The sequence below is a fragment of the Nomascus leucogenys genome, chromosome 12, assembly GCF_006542625.1.
Source record: "Nomascus leucogenys isolate Asia chromosome 12, Asia_NLE_v1, whole genome shotgun sequence".
In the NCBI taxonomy this organism is placed as follows: domain Eukaryota; kingdom Metazoa; phylum Chordata; class Mammalia; order Primates; family Hylobatidae; genus Nomascus; species Nomascus leucogenys.
In genome coordinates this window covers 87739010-87759354 of record NC_044392.1, presented here as the reverse complement: position 1 = coordinate 87759354, position 20345 = coordinate 87739010, and the positions used below count along the sequence as shown (strand labels likewise).

At 39.7% G+C, this 20345-nt stretch overlaps 1 protein-coding gene and 2 pseudogenes across 3 annotated transcripts in view; 2 read left to right on the top strand and 1 right to left on the bottom strand.

Annotated features, from left to right (window-relative positions):
- The first annotated feature begins 4669 nt into the window (after positions 1 to 4669).
- CLCA4 (chloride channel accessory 4) overlaps positions 4670 to 20345 on the top strand; it is a 34622-nt gene continuing 18946 nt past the window's right edge. The window contains exons 1-3 of one of the 2 annotated variants that reach the window (XM_003260016.2): positions 4670 to 4870; positions 18315 to 18455; positions 18594 to 18741. In XM_003260016.2, the coding sequence (XP_003260064.2) occupies positions 4712 to 4870; positions 18315 to 18455; positions 18594 to 18741 (448 nt within the window). In that variant the 5' untranslated portion in view covers positions 4670 to 4711. The remainder of the gene's footprint in view (positions 4871 to 18314; positions 18456 to 18593; positions 18742 to 20345) is intronic. The other variant, XM_004090011.2, reaches the window with a different exon arrangement.
- Positions 10295 to 11018, bottom strand: LOC100605404 (annotated as a pseudogene).
- LOC105738410 lies at positions 11656 to 12353 on the top strand (annotated as a pseudogene). Its single transcript, XR_001114220.2, has one exon. The product of XR_001114220.2 is annotated as a 60S ribosomal protein L10a pseudogene (transcript).

Genomic DNA, 20345 nt, shown 5'->3' with positions numbered 1-20345 from the left:
CTGTCTTTACTAAATATACAAAATTAGCCGGCATGGTGCACACCTGTAATCCCAGCTACTTGGGAGGCTGAGGCTAGAAAAAAAAAAAAGCTTTAAAATGTTTCCAACACACACAAAAAAAGATAAATATTTGAGGTGATGGATATTCTAATTACCCCGATTTGATCATCGTTATGCATGTACCAGAATATCACATGAAGCTCATGAATATGTACAACTACTATTTCTTAATAAAAAAGAGAGAAAAACAAATATGGTGTTATTCTGATAGTAGTATCTGTGAAAACACAAGTTTGCTATGTTGGATACATTTTTCTATTACACACTAAACAAATACATAACAACTGATTTTTTTATAGCTCTTTTTTGACCCAGTGACAGACAAGGAAACTCATACTTTTTGAGTGACACAAGTGAGCCTGTTTGCCTGAGTTGAATTGAATCTAGGTTTGACTCACTTAGCACAGTCTTTTCTGATTTATGACAAGCCAGCTTCTGCTGGAATGTCTACCTGAGGTTGGGTTGATGGAGGCAGTGGCCCTTGTAGCTGGACCAACTGACCTGGAAACTGTAATATGTAGACTAATAATGGAAGGGGGTGTCTCTGAGGCCACCAGAGCAGCTTCCCACTTTCCTCTTTTAGAAGAGTATTAGAAACTCAACCAGGGGGATAGATGGAAAACAAGACAAGGATATACATTTGTCTCCAATTTCCAGGTTCCTGTGACACCAGGAAAAAGTAGGGAGAGACTGTTATAAATATTCACCTTTTTTCACCAGGCTGCATGTGCTCAGGGAGCTTTTTCTAACTGCTTTAGCAAAGAGGAATTCTCTCCCTTCCAGATGTATAACTGAGAGTTTCCTGAGTTTTTTAAGGTTATAATAGCACCTCCTCAAAATAAATACTCCCCCAAACAATAGAGGGGATCTAAGTCCATCAGTCTTCTTCAACATTTCGAAGGCCTTGGACAAGCTTCTGTTTAGGCATTGTGATAAGCTGTTATTTTGGTTGAAATTATAATCATTCATTATTCATTTAGTCAACCAGTCAGAAACAATTTCCTGAACACAAGTTCTATGGGATGGGAGCATGTTTGGTTTTCTTGGAGCCACCAAAGCTGGAGTTCAGGAAGAAGCAGGGAGCAAGAGGAAGGGAGGGTCAGTGAGGGCAAGACTGCATAGGATGTATTTGTTAATACCCAGTCTATTCACTCCGGATAATCAGTTTCCCAGAGCTGCTCCTTTTTATAAAAACTTATTACATTACTTGCCTAGCAAAACAGCATTGCCTTGTGATGGAGAGATTAAATCCATGGGCTCTGGGATAAGAATGCTGGGTTCAGATCCTGACTTTACCAGTTACTAGCCATGTGATATTGGCAAGTTACTTAAATCTGTGTGCCTCAGTTCCTCCATACATAAAATGAAGGTAATATGCATACTTGCCTTACAGAGTTGCAGTGAGGGTTAAGTGAGACAATCTGTGCTCTGGTAAGAACTGAATAAATGTAAACTATTAATGTGATTCACTCTGCCTCAATTGTAACAAGCAAACTACCAGATAAAGTTTTTGATGTGCTTGTATGGAAACAAATTTTATTATTTCTTTACTGGACAGTATTTTTTAGGTAAATAATTTGATTTCTAAATTTATCAAAGTCTTTAAAATCTTTAATTTGGACCTCAAATCCGTCTTAACTAATTTGCTATTATTTACATTTAAATATCTTATCATCTCTTCCATTATTTATACCATTGTAATGCTGATAAATTGCTTTGTAAAAATAAAAGACATTAGTATTACTGTATCTGTTCATTTTATTATGGATTTTTATTAATTTTCACATTCTGCTCTACAGAAAATATAAAGTATATGTCTATGTTTAGGAAATTCATCAAAATTAGAAAGTATAGAAAATGTGTCCCCAACATACTTAAGGTAATAAAAGCCATCTATGACAAACCCACAGCCAACATTATACTGAACAGGGAAAAGTTGAAAGCATTCCCCTTGAGAACTAGAACAAGACAAGGATGCCCACTTTCACCACTTCTATTCAACATAATACTGGAAGTCCTAGCCAGAGCAACAAGACAAGAAAAATAAAGGGCATCCAAATTGGTAAAGAGGAAGTTAAACTGTCACTGTTTGCTGATGACGTGATCATATATCTAGAAAACCCTAAAGACTCATCTAAAAAGCTCCTAGAACTTGTCAATGAATTCATCAGAGTTTCGGGATATGAAATTGATGTACACAAATCAGTAGCTCTCCTATATACCAACAGGGATCAAGCTGAGAGTCAAATCAAGAAGTCAACCCATTTTACAATAGTGCAAAAAAATTAAAATACTTAGGAATATACTTAACCAAGGAGGTGACAGACTTCTGTAAGGAAAACTACAAAACACTGCTGAATAAATCATACACGACACAAACAAATGAAAACACATCCCATGCTCATGGATGGATAGAATCAATATTATGAAAATGATCATACTGCCAAACACAACCTACAAATCCAATGCAATTCCTATCAAAAACCACCATCATTCTTCACAGAACTAGGAAAACAATCCTAAAATTCATATGGAACCCAAAAGAAGCCTGCATAGCCAAAGCAAGACTAGGCAAAAACAAAAATCCTGGAGGCATTACATTACCTGACTTCAGACTCTACTATAAGGCCATAATTACTACCACAGCATGGTACCAGTATAAAAGCAGACAATGGAACAGAATATAGAACCTAGAAATAAGCCAAAATACTTAAAGTCAACTGATCATCAACAAAGCAAACAAAAACATAAAGTGGAGAAAGGACACCCTATTCAACAAATGGTGCTGGCATAATTGGCAAGCCACGTGGTGAAGAATGAAACTGGGTTCTCATCTTTTACCTTATACAAAAATCAATTCAAGATAGATCAAAGACTTAAATCTAAAACTGAAACCATAGAAATTCTAGACGATAACTTCAGAAGAACCCTTCGAGACATTGGCTTAGGCAAAGATTTCATCACCAAAATCCCAAAAGCAAATGCGACAAATACAAAGATCGATTGTTGGGACTTAATTAAACTAAAAAGCTTCTGCGCAGCAAAAGAAATAATCAGCAGAGTAAACAGACAACCCACAGAATGGGAGAAAATCTTTGCAATCTATACAGCTGACAAAGGACTAATATCCAGAATCGACAAAAAACTCAAACAAATCAGCAAGAAAAAAACAAACAGTCCCATCAAAAAGTGGACTAAGGAAATAAATAGACAATTCTCAAAAGAAGATATACAAATGGCCAACAAACATATGAAAAAATGCTCAACATCACTAATGATCAGAAAAATGCAAATCAAAACTACAATGCAATACCTCCCTACTCTTTCAAGAATGGCCATAATCAAAAAATCAAAAAATCACAAAATAATAGATGTTGGCATGGATGTGGTGAAAAGGGAACACTTTTACACTGCTGCTGGGAATGTAAACTAGTACAACCACTATGGAAAGCAGTGTGGAGATTCCTTAAAGAACTAAAAGTGGGCTGGGTGTGGTGGCTCACACCTGTAATCCCAGCACTTTGGGAGGCCAAGGTTGGTGGATCACAAGGTCAGGAGTTCAAGACCAGCCTGACCAACATGGTGAAACCCTATCTCTACTAAAATACAAACAAACAAACAAAAAAACATACAAAAATTAGCCAGGCATGGTGGCATGTGCCTGTAATCCCAGCTACTGAGGAGGCTGAGGCAGAAGAATCCCTTGAACACTGGAGGCGGAGGTTGCAGTGAGCCGAGATCGCACCACTGCACTCCAGCCTGGACAACAGAGTAAGACTCCATCTCAAAAAAAAAAAAAAAAAAAAAAAGAACTAAAAGTGGAGCTACCATTTGATCCAGAAATCCCAGCAATACCACTCCTGGGTATCTATCCAGAGGAAAAGAAGTCATATATAAAAAGATACTTGCACACACGTTTATAGCAGCACAATTTGCAATTGCAAAATATGAAACTAGCCCAAATGGCCATCAATCAACCAGTGGTTAAAGAAAATGTGATATATATATATACACATATACCTACATACACACCATGGAATACTACTTAGCCATAAAAAAAATGAAATAATGGCATTTGCAGCAGCCAATCTCAGAAATGGAAAACCAAACATCATATGTTCTCACTCATGAGTGGGAGCTAAGCTATGAGGATGGAAAGGCATAAGAATGACACAATGGACTCTGGGGACTCAGGGGAAAGGGCAGGGAGGTGAGGGATAAAAAGAGTACACATTGGGTACAGTGTACATTGCTCGGGTGGTTAGGTGCACCAAAATCTCAGAAATTATAATTAAAGAATTTATTCATGTAACCGAACCCCACCTGTTACCCAAAAACCTATTGGAAAAAAAAAAAATCCCTGTTGTCAAGGAGCCCTTAGATTATCAACAATGACAACAATAAAGAAAACGTGTTCCAACAGGAAAATGTGCAATGCATTTTATAAACTGATCTGATTTTGACTCTTAGTCACTTTTACATAACATATAATTAAACAATCAGATGAATTAGTCATGTATTTCCCCCACGTAATGTACCTTTACAGTCAACATCCCATAATCAGCCACTACTGATACGTATATAAAGAGAAAGAAAAGAAAAGCCTCTTGAACAAGCCAACATTTGGGACAGGAATAACTAGAGAGGAACAATGGGGTTTTTCAGAGGTTTTGTTTTCCTCTTAGTTCTGTGCCTGCTGCACCAGTCAAATACTTCCTTCATTAGGCTGAATAATAATGGCTTTGAAGATATTATCATTGTTATAGATCCTAGTGTGCCAGAAGATGAAAAAATAATTGAACAAATAGAGGTAAGAACAAAATGGAATATCTTTCATTAATTTTTATTTTTTTACTATTATTTTTAATTTACATATAATTGTACATATTTATGGCATACAAAGTAATATTTCTATACATGTATACAATTTGTAAAGATCAAATCAGGGTAATTAGCATATTCAGCAACTCAAACATTTATCTTTGCATTGTGTTGGGAACATTATAATTATTCTTTTCTAGCTATTTTGAAATACACAAAAGATTATCAGTAACTTTAATTTTCCTATTGTACTATCAAATACTAGGACTTATTCTGTCTACATAACTGTGCTTTTGTACACATTAACAAACTTCGCTTCATTTCCCTTCTCTCCCCTATCCTTTGCAGCCTCTGATAAGTATCATTCTACTCTCTATCTCCATAAGATACCCTGGTTTAGTTCCTACATATGCATAAGAACATGTGGTATTTATCTCTCTGTGCCTGGCTTATTTCACTTAACATAATGTCCTCCATGCTCATCCATGCCGCCACAAATGAAGCAATTTCATTTTTTTCAGTGACTAAATAGTATTCATTTGTGTTTATATACCACGCTTTATCCATTCGTCTGTTGATGGACACTTGGGTTGACTTCACGTCTTGGCCATCATGAATAGTGCTACAGTAAACATGGAAGTGCAGACTGATGTCTTTTCCCTTGGGTATATACCCACTAGTGGAATTGCTGAATCATGTGGTCATTCTATTTTTAGATTTTTAAAGAACCTCCATACTGTGTTCCATAATGGCTGTATTAATTTACATTTCCACCAATGGTATGTAATAGGTCTCTTTCTGCACATCCTTGTCAGCACTTTGTTTTGTCTTTTTGATAATAACCATTCCCACTGGGCTGAGATGGTGTCTCATTCTGGTTTTGATTTGCATTTCCCTGATGATTAGTGATGTTGACCACTTTTTCATATACTTGTTGGACATTTGTTTGTCTTCTTTTGAGAAATGTCTATTCAGATCATATGCCCATTTTAAAATATTATTATTATTATTACTTTGTCTTTGAGGTTTTTGAGTTTCTTGTATATTCTGGATAATAATCCATTGTTGGATGAATAGTTTGCAAATATTTTTCCCAAGAATTGGGATGTCGGCTAGGCACGGTGGCTCTCATGCCTTTAATCCCAACACTTTGGGAGGCTGAGGAGGGCAGATTATGAGGTCAGGATTTCGAGACCAGGCTGGCCAACATGTTGAAACTCCGTCTTTACTAAAAATACAAAAAATTAGCTGGGTGTAGTGGCACATGCCTGTAATCCCAGCTGCTCAGGAGGCTGAGGCAGGAGAATTGCTTGAACCCGGGAGGCAGAGGTTGCAGTGAGCCGAGATCATGCCATTGCACTCCAGCCTGGGCAACAGAGCAAGACTCCCTCTCTGAAAAAAAAAAAAAAAAAAAAAAAAGAATTGGGATGTCTTCTGTTTGAATTATGGAGAAGAAAACAAAGTTAATAGTTAATAATTATTATGGAAGCTTCTGAGTCCTTCAGGAAGTTAAAAGCAGTGTGGTGCAGTGAGGACAATACGGTAATGGGCAGAGGGAGATGAAGGTTTTAGACAGGGTTCTACACTGTCTCACCACAAGACAGAAGACAAGGCACAGGGCTCCCTGACACTGAGTTCCTTGATCTGTAAGTTAGCAGTTGGACTCATTTGTTCTTTAAAGAATTCTTTATTGAATGTTTATGACATGCTGAAGAGCAGTAAAAATTTTTTAAAGCCTCTGGCACCATGCAGTTTATCTTCTTTTCAGAGATACAGTTAATAAGTAAATGGATCACAGGTCAGATGGTAGTAGGTTGCTGTGGAGTAAAACAAATCAGGAAGGGGGAAATGGAGTGTTAGGTGGGACTGGACTGGGGGAGAATGTGGGTTGCTATTTCATGTAGGGAACTCAGAGAAGGCCTCACTGATGATGTGTCAGCAGAGACCTGAGATGAGCGAGAAAAGAGCCCATTGAAAACTAGGGGAGAAAAACAGCATGGAGATGAGAATTCGTTTGATGTAACCAAGGCAACAGCTATGAACGAGCAGGAGGAAGCATAGGGTGAGCTGAAGTTAGAGAGGGAGCAGGGCCTAGACCACTGGAAAGACTTTGACTTTGGCTCTGTGATGAAAATCCATAGGAGGATTCTGAGCAGAGATGGGTGTGTTCTCATGCATGTTCAAGAATCACTCTGACTGCAATATTGAGGACTGTAAAGAATTTCCACTTGTCACCTATCCTCTATAAACTCTGTGGCAGCTTACTGGTGTAGAAGGACCCCAGGTAGGAAACTCTTGCAGGTGGGCAGTGATGGTGACTAGGAACAGGGAGGTTGTGGTAAAGATTGTTAAAGTCACATGATGGTTAAGATGTATAGGGGATAGGTGAGGGTAGGAAGGAAATATAATAAGAGTGAAGGAAGAATTCAAGAGTTTTGCTTGAACACTTGGATGAAACTATCATCAACTGAGAAGGGGAAGACTGTAAGTGGAGAAAATTTGGCATTTGGAAAATCAAGAGTTAGTTGGTTGGGGCTTTTGGAATTTATGTTACTTCTGAAAACATCCATGTAGATGGAGGCAGGAATTTGAATTCATGATGAAGAATGAAAATTTGGGTGTAGATAACTAGGCAAATACAGATGGAGGAGAGAAAGGCTCCAGGACTAAACCAAGGACCCTGATTTCTGTTTCTTTCAAATATAACATTCTATGTAATATAGAGTTTGGTGGTGTAGCCACGTAAATTATTTTCCCTCTCCCTGATACCAACATATACTAATTCCTTATATTTAATTTCTCCACTACTGTGTTCTGCTGCTCATGGTTGGACCCTTCTGCATGTTTTAATTACCCAGCAGAAGGTGATAGGCATGAACTAAGTTGTAATCAAGTGATTTTGTGGCTGCCATTTGTCATTCACTCTCTATAAACTCTGTTACATCACAGAGATATTTGCTTAAAGGTACGTTTTAAATTTCATGAGAAGATAAAAATTCATTTTACTAAAGATGTTTAAAGAGCAGTTAATGCAGCTAATTCTGAATGATAGGTTTTTAGTGTCCAGAGGACAGTAAATCAGTATCAAACTATTCTTTACTCAGAAATCACTATTTGAAAGAATTACTTGGATGGGCAAAAATTTTGTAAACATGGTCCTCTATAAGTACAAGCAGAAATTCAATTGTTTACAGACATGCCCAGATTTTACAATGTTTCCTGACATTTCTCCCAGCCCTTCACAAAATCTTCACATTTAATATCTTCAAGAAACCCTGTGAAATACTACAATCCACATTTTACAGAAGAAAAAACTAGGGGTCTGAAAAAATAAATGATTTTTCTAAGACCATATTAAGTATCACAGTCAGAGGTAAGAATCGTTTCAACCGAGGAGGCAGAGGTTGCAGTGAGCCAAGATCATGCCACTGCATTCCAGCCTGGGTGACAGAGCAAGACTCTGTCTCAAAAAAATTAAAATAAAATAAAGTGCCTTTCATCCTTATATTTCCTCATGAGATAATAAGGTCTAGGGAGGGACTATTTATTTCTTTTTTTTTTTTTTGAGACAGAGTCTCGCTCTGTCCCCCAGGCTGGAGTGCAGTGGTGCGATCTTGGCTCACTGCAAGCTCAGCCTCCCGGGTTCACGTCATTCTCCTGCCTCAGCCTCCCGAGTAGCTGGGATTACAGGCGCCTACCACCACACCCGGCTAATTTTTTTGTATTTTTAGTAAAGACGGGGTTTCACCGTGTTAGCCAGGATGGTCTCAATCTCCTGACCTCGTGATCCGCCCGCCTCAGCCTCCCAAAGTGCTGGGATTACAGTCATGAGCCACCGCACCCGGCCTTTTTTTTTAATGTTTAAGAAAATGCAGTTTTTATCCAAAATGAGTTTGTGTACCAAATATTAATAGTTTAGCTAATCATTGTTATATTCGTTCATTATGTTATTTTTATTTCAATTCTTGCTTTTAAAAAACCCAAAACTTTAAAAATCCTTATGCCTTGTCTCTTTACCTTTTTTTGTTTTGTTTTGTTTTGCTGGATAATTTTTTAATAAAGTGAGGTTTACATCACTGATATTTAAGAATGGCTATATCCACAAAAGAAAACAAACCTTTTTGGCTAAGGGGTGAGGAAGTTAGAAAAAGCATGCGAAACAGGAAACACAAGTGGGGTGAGGCGGGGCAGGAGAGGAAGGTTGCAGGCACCCCAGCTCACTCCCTGCGGCAGCACCTATGACCCTACAGATTGGGGGCCATGAATGACAGGGATTCAGATTTCTTTCGTTCTAGACTTCAGCCTAACCTTAACCTTTTGTTCCAGCACCAATCTAACAGAGCAGCACAGGCATTTCTAATCCAGTAGCAGCGCTATTTCCTCACCCAGGGCACGTGCCTGGGCTGATGGGAGACCTTCAGGAACACCGCCTGTCAGAAGGCACCACGGAGGGTCTCTGAGGTCCCTGAAGACCAACTGGTGCCCGTGATTTCCAAACAGACAAATATTTGACCTTTGCCCTCAATGACATTTACATATAAATATACATAAATAAAATCCTCCATAATTTATCAAGGCTAGGAAGATGTGGCTCCCACAGTAGATTTTCTAATGACAAAAAAAAGTGTAGTAGCTGTGTGCGGTTCTTGATTTTCACCCAGGTCTCACGGTAGCACAGAACATAATGCAGAAGTATCGCACGCACATTTAAAGTAAAACATGACACATTCACACTGTTGACAAGGACCGTAGTGATGCTCACTGCAAAAAACAACCTCTTATTTAAACCTGAAAAAAATGAAACACACCAACTACAATTGTTTAGGCTATAAAAGTTCTAATGTCGCAGCAAAGGATATTTATAGAAAAAATATACTTTTAAGAAAATAGCTAAAAAAAAAAAAAAAAAAAAAAAAAAAAAAAAAAAAAAATAGCTGAAAAAATCTAAAGACATAAGGTATAAAAAGTTTAAAAATATATATCTTAAGAAAAAATATTGCCCAAAACACTTAAAACTGAATTGTAAAAAAATTACCTGTCTAAATGTAAAGGAGGTTGATGCAGCTGTGGCTCGCCGTCCTCTACAGTGGGGGACACAAAGAGAGATGAGGGGCCCAGGGCTGTAAGGACGTCAGGACCGGCCCAGAGAGGAGAAGTCTTCCATGAGAACAGCCATCTCTGCCTGGCCCCCCACAGCGGGGAAAGTGAGTGGGACGGGCCTGGGGTTGCAGACCCCGCTGGTGATGGTCTGTTCTGGGATTTCTCAGAATCAGCAGACAGAGCAGCAAGGCTGGGCTGCTGGCGGCAGGCGCGCCCTCTACGGGAGCCAGTGCTCACGCGTTAGACACAGCTGCCACGCGTCAGACACAGCTGCCACGCGTCAGACACAGCTGCGAGCGCTCAGGGCTCCGGCTCAGGTCTCCACCAGGATCTCCACAACGTGGTCCAGCTCGCCCAGATCGGACTTGCAGCTGGAGCTGGGGCCTGGGGTGACCGGAGCCAAGCCCTCGAGCCCTTCACAGGGGCCCGGCCCGGCACCCCCATCATGCCTGTCAGTACTGTGTCCAGGTTGTAGTAGGGGCTGTCCACGCCTGAAAACGGCTCTTCCATGTAGCGGGGGATTTTAGTCTCCAGCGTTTCATATATCTGATCGAGTGATTTGCTAAAGCTTCCTCTGTTTTCTTGAGCGCCATCCATCTCCCAGACGCTCCTCCCTCTGCGGGTGCCTCGGCATCTGTGCTGAGGTGACTGGGCAAAGTTCAGAAACTGGGCCCTGTGCGTGGCCGTCTCCCAAGCCAGAGGCAGGACGTGCCCCCTCCTGCTCCCACGCCGCGCGGCACAGAATCTCCATGAAGACCAAGCGGTCCAGCGGCGCCCACCCTGCAGCCTGGGGTGTGCGCCATGTCCCATCCTGCGTCATCTCCTCTTGGATCTGCCAGACCATGTTGGCAATGAGGATTGAGCGGCACAGGTTGGGCTCCACAAGCATGTGGCAAAGCTGCAGCTTCGCCAGGGACATGTCCAGGAGGGACTGCCGCTGCAGGCTGTACGAGGACACCGGTCTTCAAGCCTGCCAGGGCTCCCTCCACATCTTCCTGGTGGCCAAGACATTTCCCCTTCAGTCCTCGTGCAAACATTGTGTCTTTGAGAGAACTGTTATCTGGGTCCTGCCGTCTCGTGCATCCCACACGAAGGCCACAGAAGAAGAGAGGCAGTAGAGATCCTCTATTCCAGCAAGCTGTCGAAGCCTTTGTCACGACGATCCTGTCTGACCCGCGAGGCCGCCCGCCGGGTCCTCTGCTCAGCCGACGCCACTGCCGCTGCCGCCCGCTTCCCGCCGCTGAGGAGGAGCGCCCGCCAGCGCGGGGCCTTTACCCTTTTAAAACAATCAACTCTGCTTAGGAAACTAGTCATAGTTTCACTTCCCATAAAAAGTTTGTGTGTCGGCCGGGCGTGGTGACTGACGTCTGTAATCCCAGCACTTTGGGAGGCTGAGGCGGGTGGATCACTTGAGGTCAGGAGTTCGAGACCAGCCTGGCCAACATGGCGAAACCCTGCCTCTACTAAAAAATGCAAAAATTAGCTGGGCCCAGTGGCAGGCGCCTGTAATTCCAGCTACTCGAGAGGTCGAGGCAGGAGAATCGCTTGAACCAGGGAGGCGGAGGTTGCAGTAGGCCAAGATTGAACCATTGAACTCCAGCCTGTGAGAGACAGAGCAAGACTGTCAAAAAAAAAAAAAAAGTTGCTCTTTTCCGGTTAGTGTGGAGGGAGAAGCCATGAGCAGCAAAGTCTCTCGCGACACCCTGTACGAGGCGGTGCCGGAAGGCCTGCACGGGAACCAGCGCAAGCGCCGCAAGTTCCTGGAGACGGTGGAGTTGCAGATCAGCTTGAAGAACTACGACCCCCAGAAGGACAAGCGCTTCTCGGGCACCGTCAGGCATAAGTCCACTCCCCGCCCCAAGTTCTCTGTGTGTGTCCTGGGGGACCAGCAGCACTGTGACGAGGCTAAGGCCGTGGATATCCCCCACATGGACATCGAAGTGCTGAAAAAACTCAACAAGAATAAAAAACTGGTCAAGAAGATGGCCAAGAAGTATGATGCCTTTTTGGCCTCAGAGTCTCTGATCAAGCAGATTCCACGAATCCTCGGCCCAGGTCTAAATAAGGCAGGAAAGTTCCCTTCCCTGCTCACACACAACGAAAACATGGTGGCCAAAGTGGATGAGGTGAAGTCCACAATCAAGTTCCAAATGAAGAAGGTGTTATGTCTGGCTGTAGCTGTTGTTCACATGAAGATGACAGACGATGAGCTTGTGTATAACATTCACCTGGCTGTCAACTTCTTGGTGTCATTGCTCAAGAAAAACTGGCAGAGTGTCCGGGCCTTATATATCAAGAGCGCCATGGGCAAGCCCCAGCGCCTATATTAAGGCACATTTGAATAAATTCTATTAACAGTTAAAAAAAAAAAAGTTTGTGTCTATGTATGACCCATAGTGTCTTCTTTTCTTTTTAACTTTTATTTTGGGTTCAGGGGTACATGTGAAGGTTTGTTGCATAGGTAAACTCATGCCATGGGGGTTTGTTGTACAGATTACTTCATCACCCAGGTATTAAGCCTAGTACCCAATATTATCTTTCTGTTCCTCTCCTTCCTCCCAACCTCCACCCCCACTCTCAAGTAGACCCCAGTGTCTGTTGTTCTCTTCTTTGTGTTCATGAGTTCTCATCATTTACCTCCCATTATAAGTGAGAACATGTAGTATTTGGGTTTCTATTCCCATGTTAGTTTGCTAAGGATAATAGCCTACAGCTCCACCCATGTTCCCGCAAAAGACATGATCTCATTCTTTTTTATGGCTGTGTAGTATTCCATGGTGTATATGTACCACAGTTTTTGTTCGTTTGTTTGTTTGTTTTGAGACAGAGTCTCTGTCTGTCACCATGCCCAGCTAATTTTTGTATTTTTAGTAGAGATGGGGTTTCACCATGTTGCACAGGCTGGTCTCGAACTCCTGACCCAAAGTGATCTGCCCACCTTGGCCTTCCAAGGTGCTGGGATTACAGGTGTGAGCCACCATGCCTGGCCCTGTACCACACTTTTTAATCCAATCTGTTATTGATGAGCATTTAGGTTGATTCCATGTCTTTGCTATTGTGAATAGTGCTGCAACAAACATTCAAGTGCATGTGTGTCTTTCTGGTAGAATGATTTATATTCCTCTGAGTGTATATCCAGTAATGGGATTGCTGGGTTGAATGGTAGTTCTGCTTTTAGCTCTTTGAGGAATCACCATACTGCTTTCCACAGTGGTTGAACTAATTTACAGTCCCATCAACAATGTATAAGTGTTCCCTTTTCTCCTCAACCTCTCAAGCATCTGTTTTTTTTTTTTTTTTTTACTTTTTAGTAATAGCCATTCTAACTGGTATGAGATGATGTCTCATGGTGGACTTTTTTTGTGTTTCTTTAATGATCAGTGATACTGAGCTTTTTTTCACATGCTTGTTGGCCACATGTCTATCTTCTTTTGAAATGCATCTGTTCATGTCCTTTGCCCACTTTTTAATGCAGTTGTTTGTTTTTCTCTTGTAAATTTGTTTACATTCCTTATAAATGCTAGATATTAGACCTGTGTCAGACTCATCATTTGCAAATATTTTCTTCTATTCTGTAGGTTGTCTGTTTACTCTGTTGATAGTTTCTTTTGCTGTGCACAAGCTCTTAAGTTTAATTAGATTCCACTTGTCAATTTTTGCTTTTGTTGCAATTGTTTTAGGCATCTTTGTTATAAAATCTTTGCCTATGTCCAGGATGTATTGCCTAGGCTGTCTTCTAGAGTTTTTATAGTTTTCAGTTTTACATTTAAGTCTTTAATCTTAATCTTGAGTTGATTTTTATATATGGTGTAAGGAAGGGATCTAGCTTCAATCTTCTGCATATGGCTAGCCAGTTATCCCAGCACCATTGATTTAATAGGGAATCTTTTCCCCATTGCTTTTTTTTGTCAGCTTTGTTGAAGATTAGATGGTGGTGGATGTGCAGCCTTATTTCTGGGCTCTCTATTGTGTTCTGTTGGTCTAGGCCTGTTTTTATACTAGTACCATGCTCTTTGGGTTACTGCATCCCTGTAGTATAGTTTGAAGTCAGGTAACATGATGCCTCCAGTTTTGTTCTTTTTGCTTAAGACTGCCTTGTCTGTTCAGGCTCTTTTTTGTTCCATATGAATTTTAAAATAGTTTTTTTCTAGTGCTGTGAAAAATGTTGTTGGTAGTTTGATAGGAATAGCAATGAATCTATAAATTGCTTTGGGCAATATGACCATTTTAGTGATATTGATTCTTCCTATCGATGAGCATGGGATGTTTTCCATTAGTTTGTGTCTTCTCTGACACAATTTCTTTGAGCAGTGTTTTGTAATTCTCATTATAGGAATGTTTCACCTCCCTGGTTAGCTGTATTCCTAGGTATTTTATTCTTTTAGTGGCAATTGTGAATGGTATTGCCTATTTGATTCAGCTCTGGACTTGGCTGTCATTGGTGTATAGGAAGGCTAGTGATTTTTGTACATTGATTTTGTACCCTGAAACTTTGCTGAAGCTATTTATCAGCTGAGGGAGCTTTTGGGCTGAGAGTATGGGGTTTTCTAGATACAGAATTATGTCATAATCAAACAGGGATAGTTTGACTCCCTCTCTTCCTATTTGGATGCCCTTTATTTATTTCTCTTTCCTGATTGTTCTGGCCAGGACTTCCAATATTAAGTTGAATAGGAGTGGTGAGAGACAGCATCCTTGTCTTGTGCCAGTTTTCAAAGAGAATGCTTCCAGCTTTTGCCCATTCAGTATAATGTTGGCTGTGGGTTTGTTATAGATGGCTGTCATTATTTTGAGGTATTTTTCTTCAAAACCTATTTTATTGTGGTGTTGAATTATATTGAAAACCTTTTCTCTACCTCCTGAGATAATCATGTGGTTTTTGTCTTTAGTCCTGTTTATGTGATGAATCACTTTATTGATTTGTGTATGTTGAACCAATCTTGCGTCCTGGGGATGATGCTTACTTGATCACGGTGGATTTGCTTTTTGATGAGCTGCTGGATTCGGTTTGCCAGTATTTTGTTGAGAATTTTTGCATCAATGTTCATAAAGGATATTGGCCTGAAGTTTTCTTTTTTTGTTGGGTCTGTGTCAGGTTTTCATATCAGGTTGATACTGGCCTCACAGAATGAGTTGGAGAGGATCCCTCCTCCTCAAATTTTTGGAATAGTTTCAGTAGGAATGGTATGAGTTCTTCTTTGTACATCTGGTAGAATTTGGCTGTGAATCCATAAGATCCTGGGCTTTGTTTGTTTTTTGTTTGTAGGCTGTTTATTACTAATTCAATTTAGGAACTTGTTATTGGTCTGTTCAGGGAATCAATTTCTTCCTGGTTCAGTCTTGGGAGATGTATGGGTCCAGGAATTTATCCATCTCTTCTAGGTTTTCTAGTTTGTGTGCTTAGAGGTGTTCATAGCAGTTATTTTTATTTCTGAGGGGTCAGCATTAACATTCCCTTCATTATTTCCAATTCTGTTTATTTGGACCTTCTCTCTTTTCTTATTAGTCTAGCTGGTAGCTGGTGGCATATATAGCTTATAAAGTTTTTCAAAAAATCAGATCCTGGATTTGTTGATCTTTTGAATGGTTTTTTGTGTCTCAATTTCCTTCAGTTCAGGTCTGATTTTGATTATTTCTTGTCTTCTGCTAGCTTTGGGGTTGATTTGTTGTTGCTCCTCTAAGTCCTTCAGTTGTAATGTTAGGTTGTTAATTTCAGATCTTTCTAACTTTTTGATGTGGGTATTTAATGCTATAAATTTCCCTCTTAAAACTGTCTTAGCTGTGTCCCAGGGATTCTGATATGTTGTATATTTGTTCTCATTAGTTTCGAAGAACATCTTGATTTCTGCTTCAATTTTATTATCTACCAAAACAAAAGTCATTCAGGAGCATGTTGTTTAATTTCCATGTAATTGCATGGTTTTTAGTGATGTTCTTATTCTTGAATTCTATTTTTATTGTGCTGTGGTTTGTGAATGTGTTCAGTATGATTTCGGTTCTTTTGCATTTGCTGAGAATTATTTTGTGTCCAATTATGTGGTTGAGTTTAGAGTATGTGCCATGTGGTGATGAGAAGAATGTGTATTCTGTTGTTATGGGGTGGAGAGTTCTGTATAGGTCTATTGGATCCATTTGGTCCAATGTTGAGTTCAGGTCCTGAATATCTTTGTTAATTTTCTGCCTCAATGAAGTTTCCCACTATTATTGAGTGGGAGTCTATGTCTCTTTTTACATCTCTAAGAACTTGCTTTATGAATTTGGGTGCTCCTTTGTTGGGCATATATATATTTACAATAGTTAGAGCTTCTTGTTAAAATGAACCCTTTACCATTATGTAATGCCTTTCTTTGTCTTTTTTTTTATCTTTGTTGGTTTGAAGTCTGTTTTGTCTGAAACTAGGATTACAACCCCTGCTTTTTTCTATTTTGCATTTGCTTGGTAGGTTTTCTCCATCTTTTTATTTTGAGCCTATGGGTGTCATTATGCCTTTATGAGATGATTCTCTTAAAGATAACATACCATTGGGTCTTGCTTTTTTATTCAGCTTGCCACTCTGTGCCTTTTAAGTGGGGCATTTAGCCCATTTATATTGAAAGTTAATATAGATATGTGTGGATTTGATCTTGTCATTGTTTTGTTGGCTAGATATTATGTTGACTTGTTTGAGTGACACTGGTCTGTGTGTCTGGCTTTATAGTGACACTGGTCTGTGCGTCTAAGTCTGTTTTTGTATTAGCTGGTAGCAGTCTTTCCCTTCTATAGTTAGTGCTTCTTTCAAGATCTCTTGTAAGGCAGGTCTGGTGGTAATGAATTTCCTTTGACAAGGAAACTTAGTTTGGCTGGATATGAAATTCTTGGTTGAAGATTATTTTATTTAAGAATGCTGAATAAAGGCCCCAGTATTAGTCCATTCTTATGCTGCTAATAAAGACATGCCTGAGACTGGGTAATTTATAAAGGAAAAGGTTTAATTAACTCACAATTCAGCATGGCAGGGAGGCCTCAGGAAACTTACAATCATGGCAGAAGAGGAAGCAAACATGTCCTTCTTCACATGGCAGCAGGAAGGAGAAGTATGAGAGCTGAGCTAAGGGGGAAGCCCCTTATGAAACCATCAGATCGTGTGAGAACTTACATCATGAGAACAGGATGGGGAAAACCACCCCCATGATTCAATTATCTCCACCTTGTCCCTTCCACAACACCTGGGGATTATGGGAACTACAATTCAAGATGAGATTTGGATGGGGACACAGCCAAACCATATCAGCTTCCAATCTCTTCTGGCTTGTAGGGTTTCAGCTCAGAGGTCCACTGTTAGCCTGATGGGGTTCCCTTTGTAGGTGATCTGCCCTTTTCTCTCTAGCTGCCTTTAGCACTCTTTTTTCTTTTTCATTTCAACCTTGGAAAATCTGATGATTGTGTCTTGGGGATGATCTTCCTGTGTAAAGTCTTGCAGGAATTCTCTATATTTCCTAAATTTGACTGTTGCCCTCCTAGCAAGGTTGGGGAAGTTTTCATAGATGATATGCTGAAATATGCTTTCCAAGTAGTTTGCTTTCTCCTGGGAGGAACTATTTTTCTTATTTGTCCTTGTATGTGAGTTTATAGTTCTGAATATAAGGTGATATTATTTTCATATAGGTGGTAGAGCAACAGTTGTGTAATTAAAGTTTTGCCTCTATTATGGATTTTTTTTCATCACACCTCCCACCCACACAGGCTCCCAACCTAGCTGCTTCTGCTAAGGTTGGGATGAGAAACCTCTTCAATGACCCATTTCTATAGAGTGTCCTCCTCAGTTTGCATGAACTAAGCCTGTTTTCTACTAAGATTTCTTATAAATAGTAATGATATCAAACAGTTTTAAGATTGCCTGTTTGTAGAGGACTTTATATCTGATTCCATCTCTATGCCAACCATACTGATAGATAGTAATAGTCCACTGAAGGATGAGGAAACTGAGATTTGGAGCATTGCATAAATCAACCAAGATCTGTCACCCAGAAGATACTAACATTAGTATTAGAATCACGTAAATGACTCCAAAGTCCGTGTACATATTCCTACTAATCAGTTCCTCTTAATGCCAAATACAAGCATTTGCCTTTTAAGGCAGGACTATAGAAGACTGAGGAGGCTTTCAACGTGCAGGATTAAGTGATGGTTTGGGGTTGACAGGTGGCAGAGTTAGAATAATGAGGCAGAGACCCTGCTCATCAGTCTGTTGCTTTTCTGTCCACTCTCAAGTTGGGAAATGCCTGTCACAAAACCCTGCTAATTTAGTTCACTCTAACTTCACCATCCTCACATAGTTTTTCCTTCAATGACAGGATATGGTGACTACAGCTTCTACGTACCTCTTTGAAGCCACAGAAAAAAGATTTTTTTTCAAAAATGTATCTATATTAATTCCTGAGAATTGGAAGGAAAATCCTCAGTACAAAAGGCCAAAACATGAAAACTATAAACATGTAAGTGTCAAAATATTCTCTTAAAAAATTATATTTTCTGATATTACCCATTTTTGCCACAAATTATTTAAGAGTCTTTCTAACTGAATATTATCTTTTTTATTTTTGATGTTTAACAATCTTTTTCAACATTCTCAGGCTGATGTTATAGTTGCACCACCTATGCTCCCAGGTAGAGATGAACCATACACCAAGCAGTTCACAGAATGTGGAGAGAAAGGCGAATACATTCACTTCACCCCTGACCTTCTACTTGGAAAAAAACAAAATGAATATGGACCACCAGGTAGAAATTTTGGTTAAAAAATAATTTTGCAGTGATTGCAGCATACAACTTTTTATGCAGGTTAAGTGTGCAGGTCATGGGGCCAAAGTCCCTAGAATCAAATCCTGGCTCCCCTACTTACTAGCTGTATGTGACCTTAAACAAGTGACCTACTGTCTCTGTGGTTATTCCTTACAAAATGGCAAAAAGAGGAGTTTCTACCTTGTAAAATATTTGTTCTACATTAAACTAGAGAATCCAGATAAATGTACTCAGTACAGTGTCTACAAAAATATAAACAGAAAAACAATAATAAATGTTTTTCTTAAGGCATGCTTTTTAGATTTTAATTTTTCCACTTCTCCATAGCTGGATATTAACAAATAACCGGTAAGCTACATGAAAGCCAGATGTATAGTAAGCTGGAAAGAGTCATGTTGCCAGTTACTGGTCAAGAGAAAACACTCCTAGGCTATCGGTTGCTGATAATATCAATCTATTTCATTGAAACAGATGACATTGTCAGTAATTGATCATTTTGACCTATAAAAATGGCAATGTCATCTAGTTCAATCTAAATGTTAAAATAATTTGTCAAAACAACAAAAGTGCACTTTACAGAGAAAAATGCAAATCATTGTTAAAGGAGGGCTCTACACATGTGTCACTATTAAATGGGAACCTTCCTGAATCCCCATGCCCCAGAATCACCCCCTTCTATTCCTGTTCATTGAACACCCGTTAAGTCTTTTGTCTGCCAAACATTCAGCTAGATCTGGTCCTATTCATTATCTGGACCAGTTCCCCTCTCCAGTCTTGAAAGTTCCATCATCTCATGTCCCAATCTTACCTCTTCCCCGTCATTATCCTGACCACGTTTGTTTTCCTTGGCACCTCTAATCCTTTGTGCCCTTTTAGTTATACTTTCTTTTCACCTGGCATGTCCAGCAAAGTCAGTCATTTCAACTACAAGTATAAATAGCTCAATTCTCTCAACACTCTTATCCTTATGTTTCATTCAATTTACTAAATCTTCTGAATTTTCCATCTTCTTTGTTCTTAGCTCCTGTTATGTTTTGAAGAATGTTGAAGAAAATTATAAAACTAAGTGACATGATTATAAAAACACACTTTCCAAGCTCAGTGAAGCACTCAAACCTACTCAACAATATTTTTACTCAGCTCTTCCCAACTCTCTTTCTCAATTCCTATAGCAGCTGTTCTAAAACTTCTACCATTTTTCTCAAGATCTCCAGGCACTCTTCTCAATCCCATCAATTAATGTCCTGATTGATAAAACAGAGGTCTCTACATTCTTCCTCTCTATTTCCAAACTTATTACCACCTACACCTTCTCTACCTGCACCTTTCTTAGAACAGAAAGGCATCTCCAATTTCTAAGCTCAATGTCCCCATTATCTGTTATTGATTTTTCCCATATCCCACACCTCAACGCTACTCTATTACTGACAGGTCACCCCTTCTTCTTAGACAGAACTTTCTTCCTTTTCACAAATGCATAATGTGATATACGCATTTGTGTAAAAAACTCACATTCCTCAATATCCTAAAAAACAATAAGGTTTTTGGATAAATAAGATTAGTAAGAGAGCTCTCAAAATCTA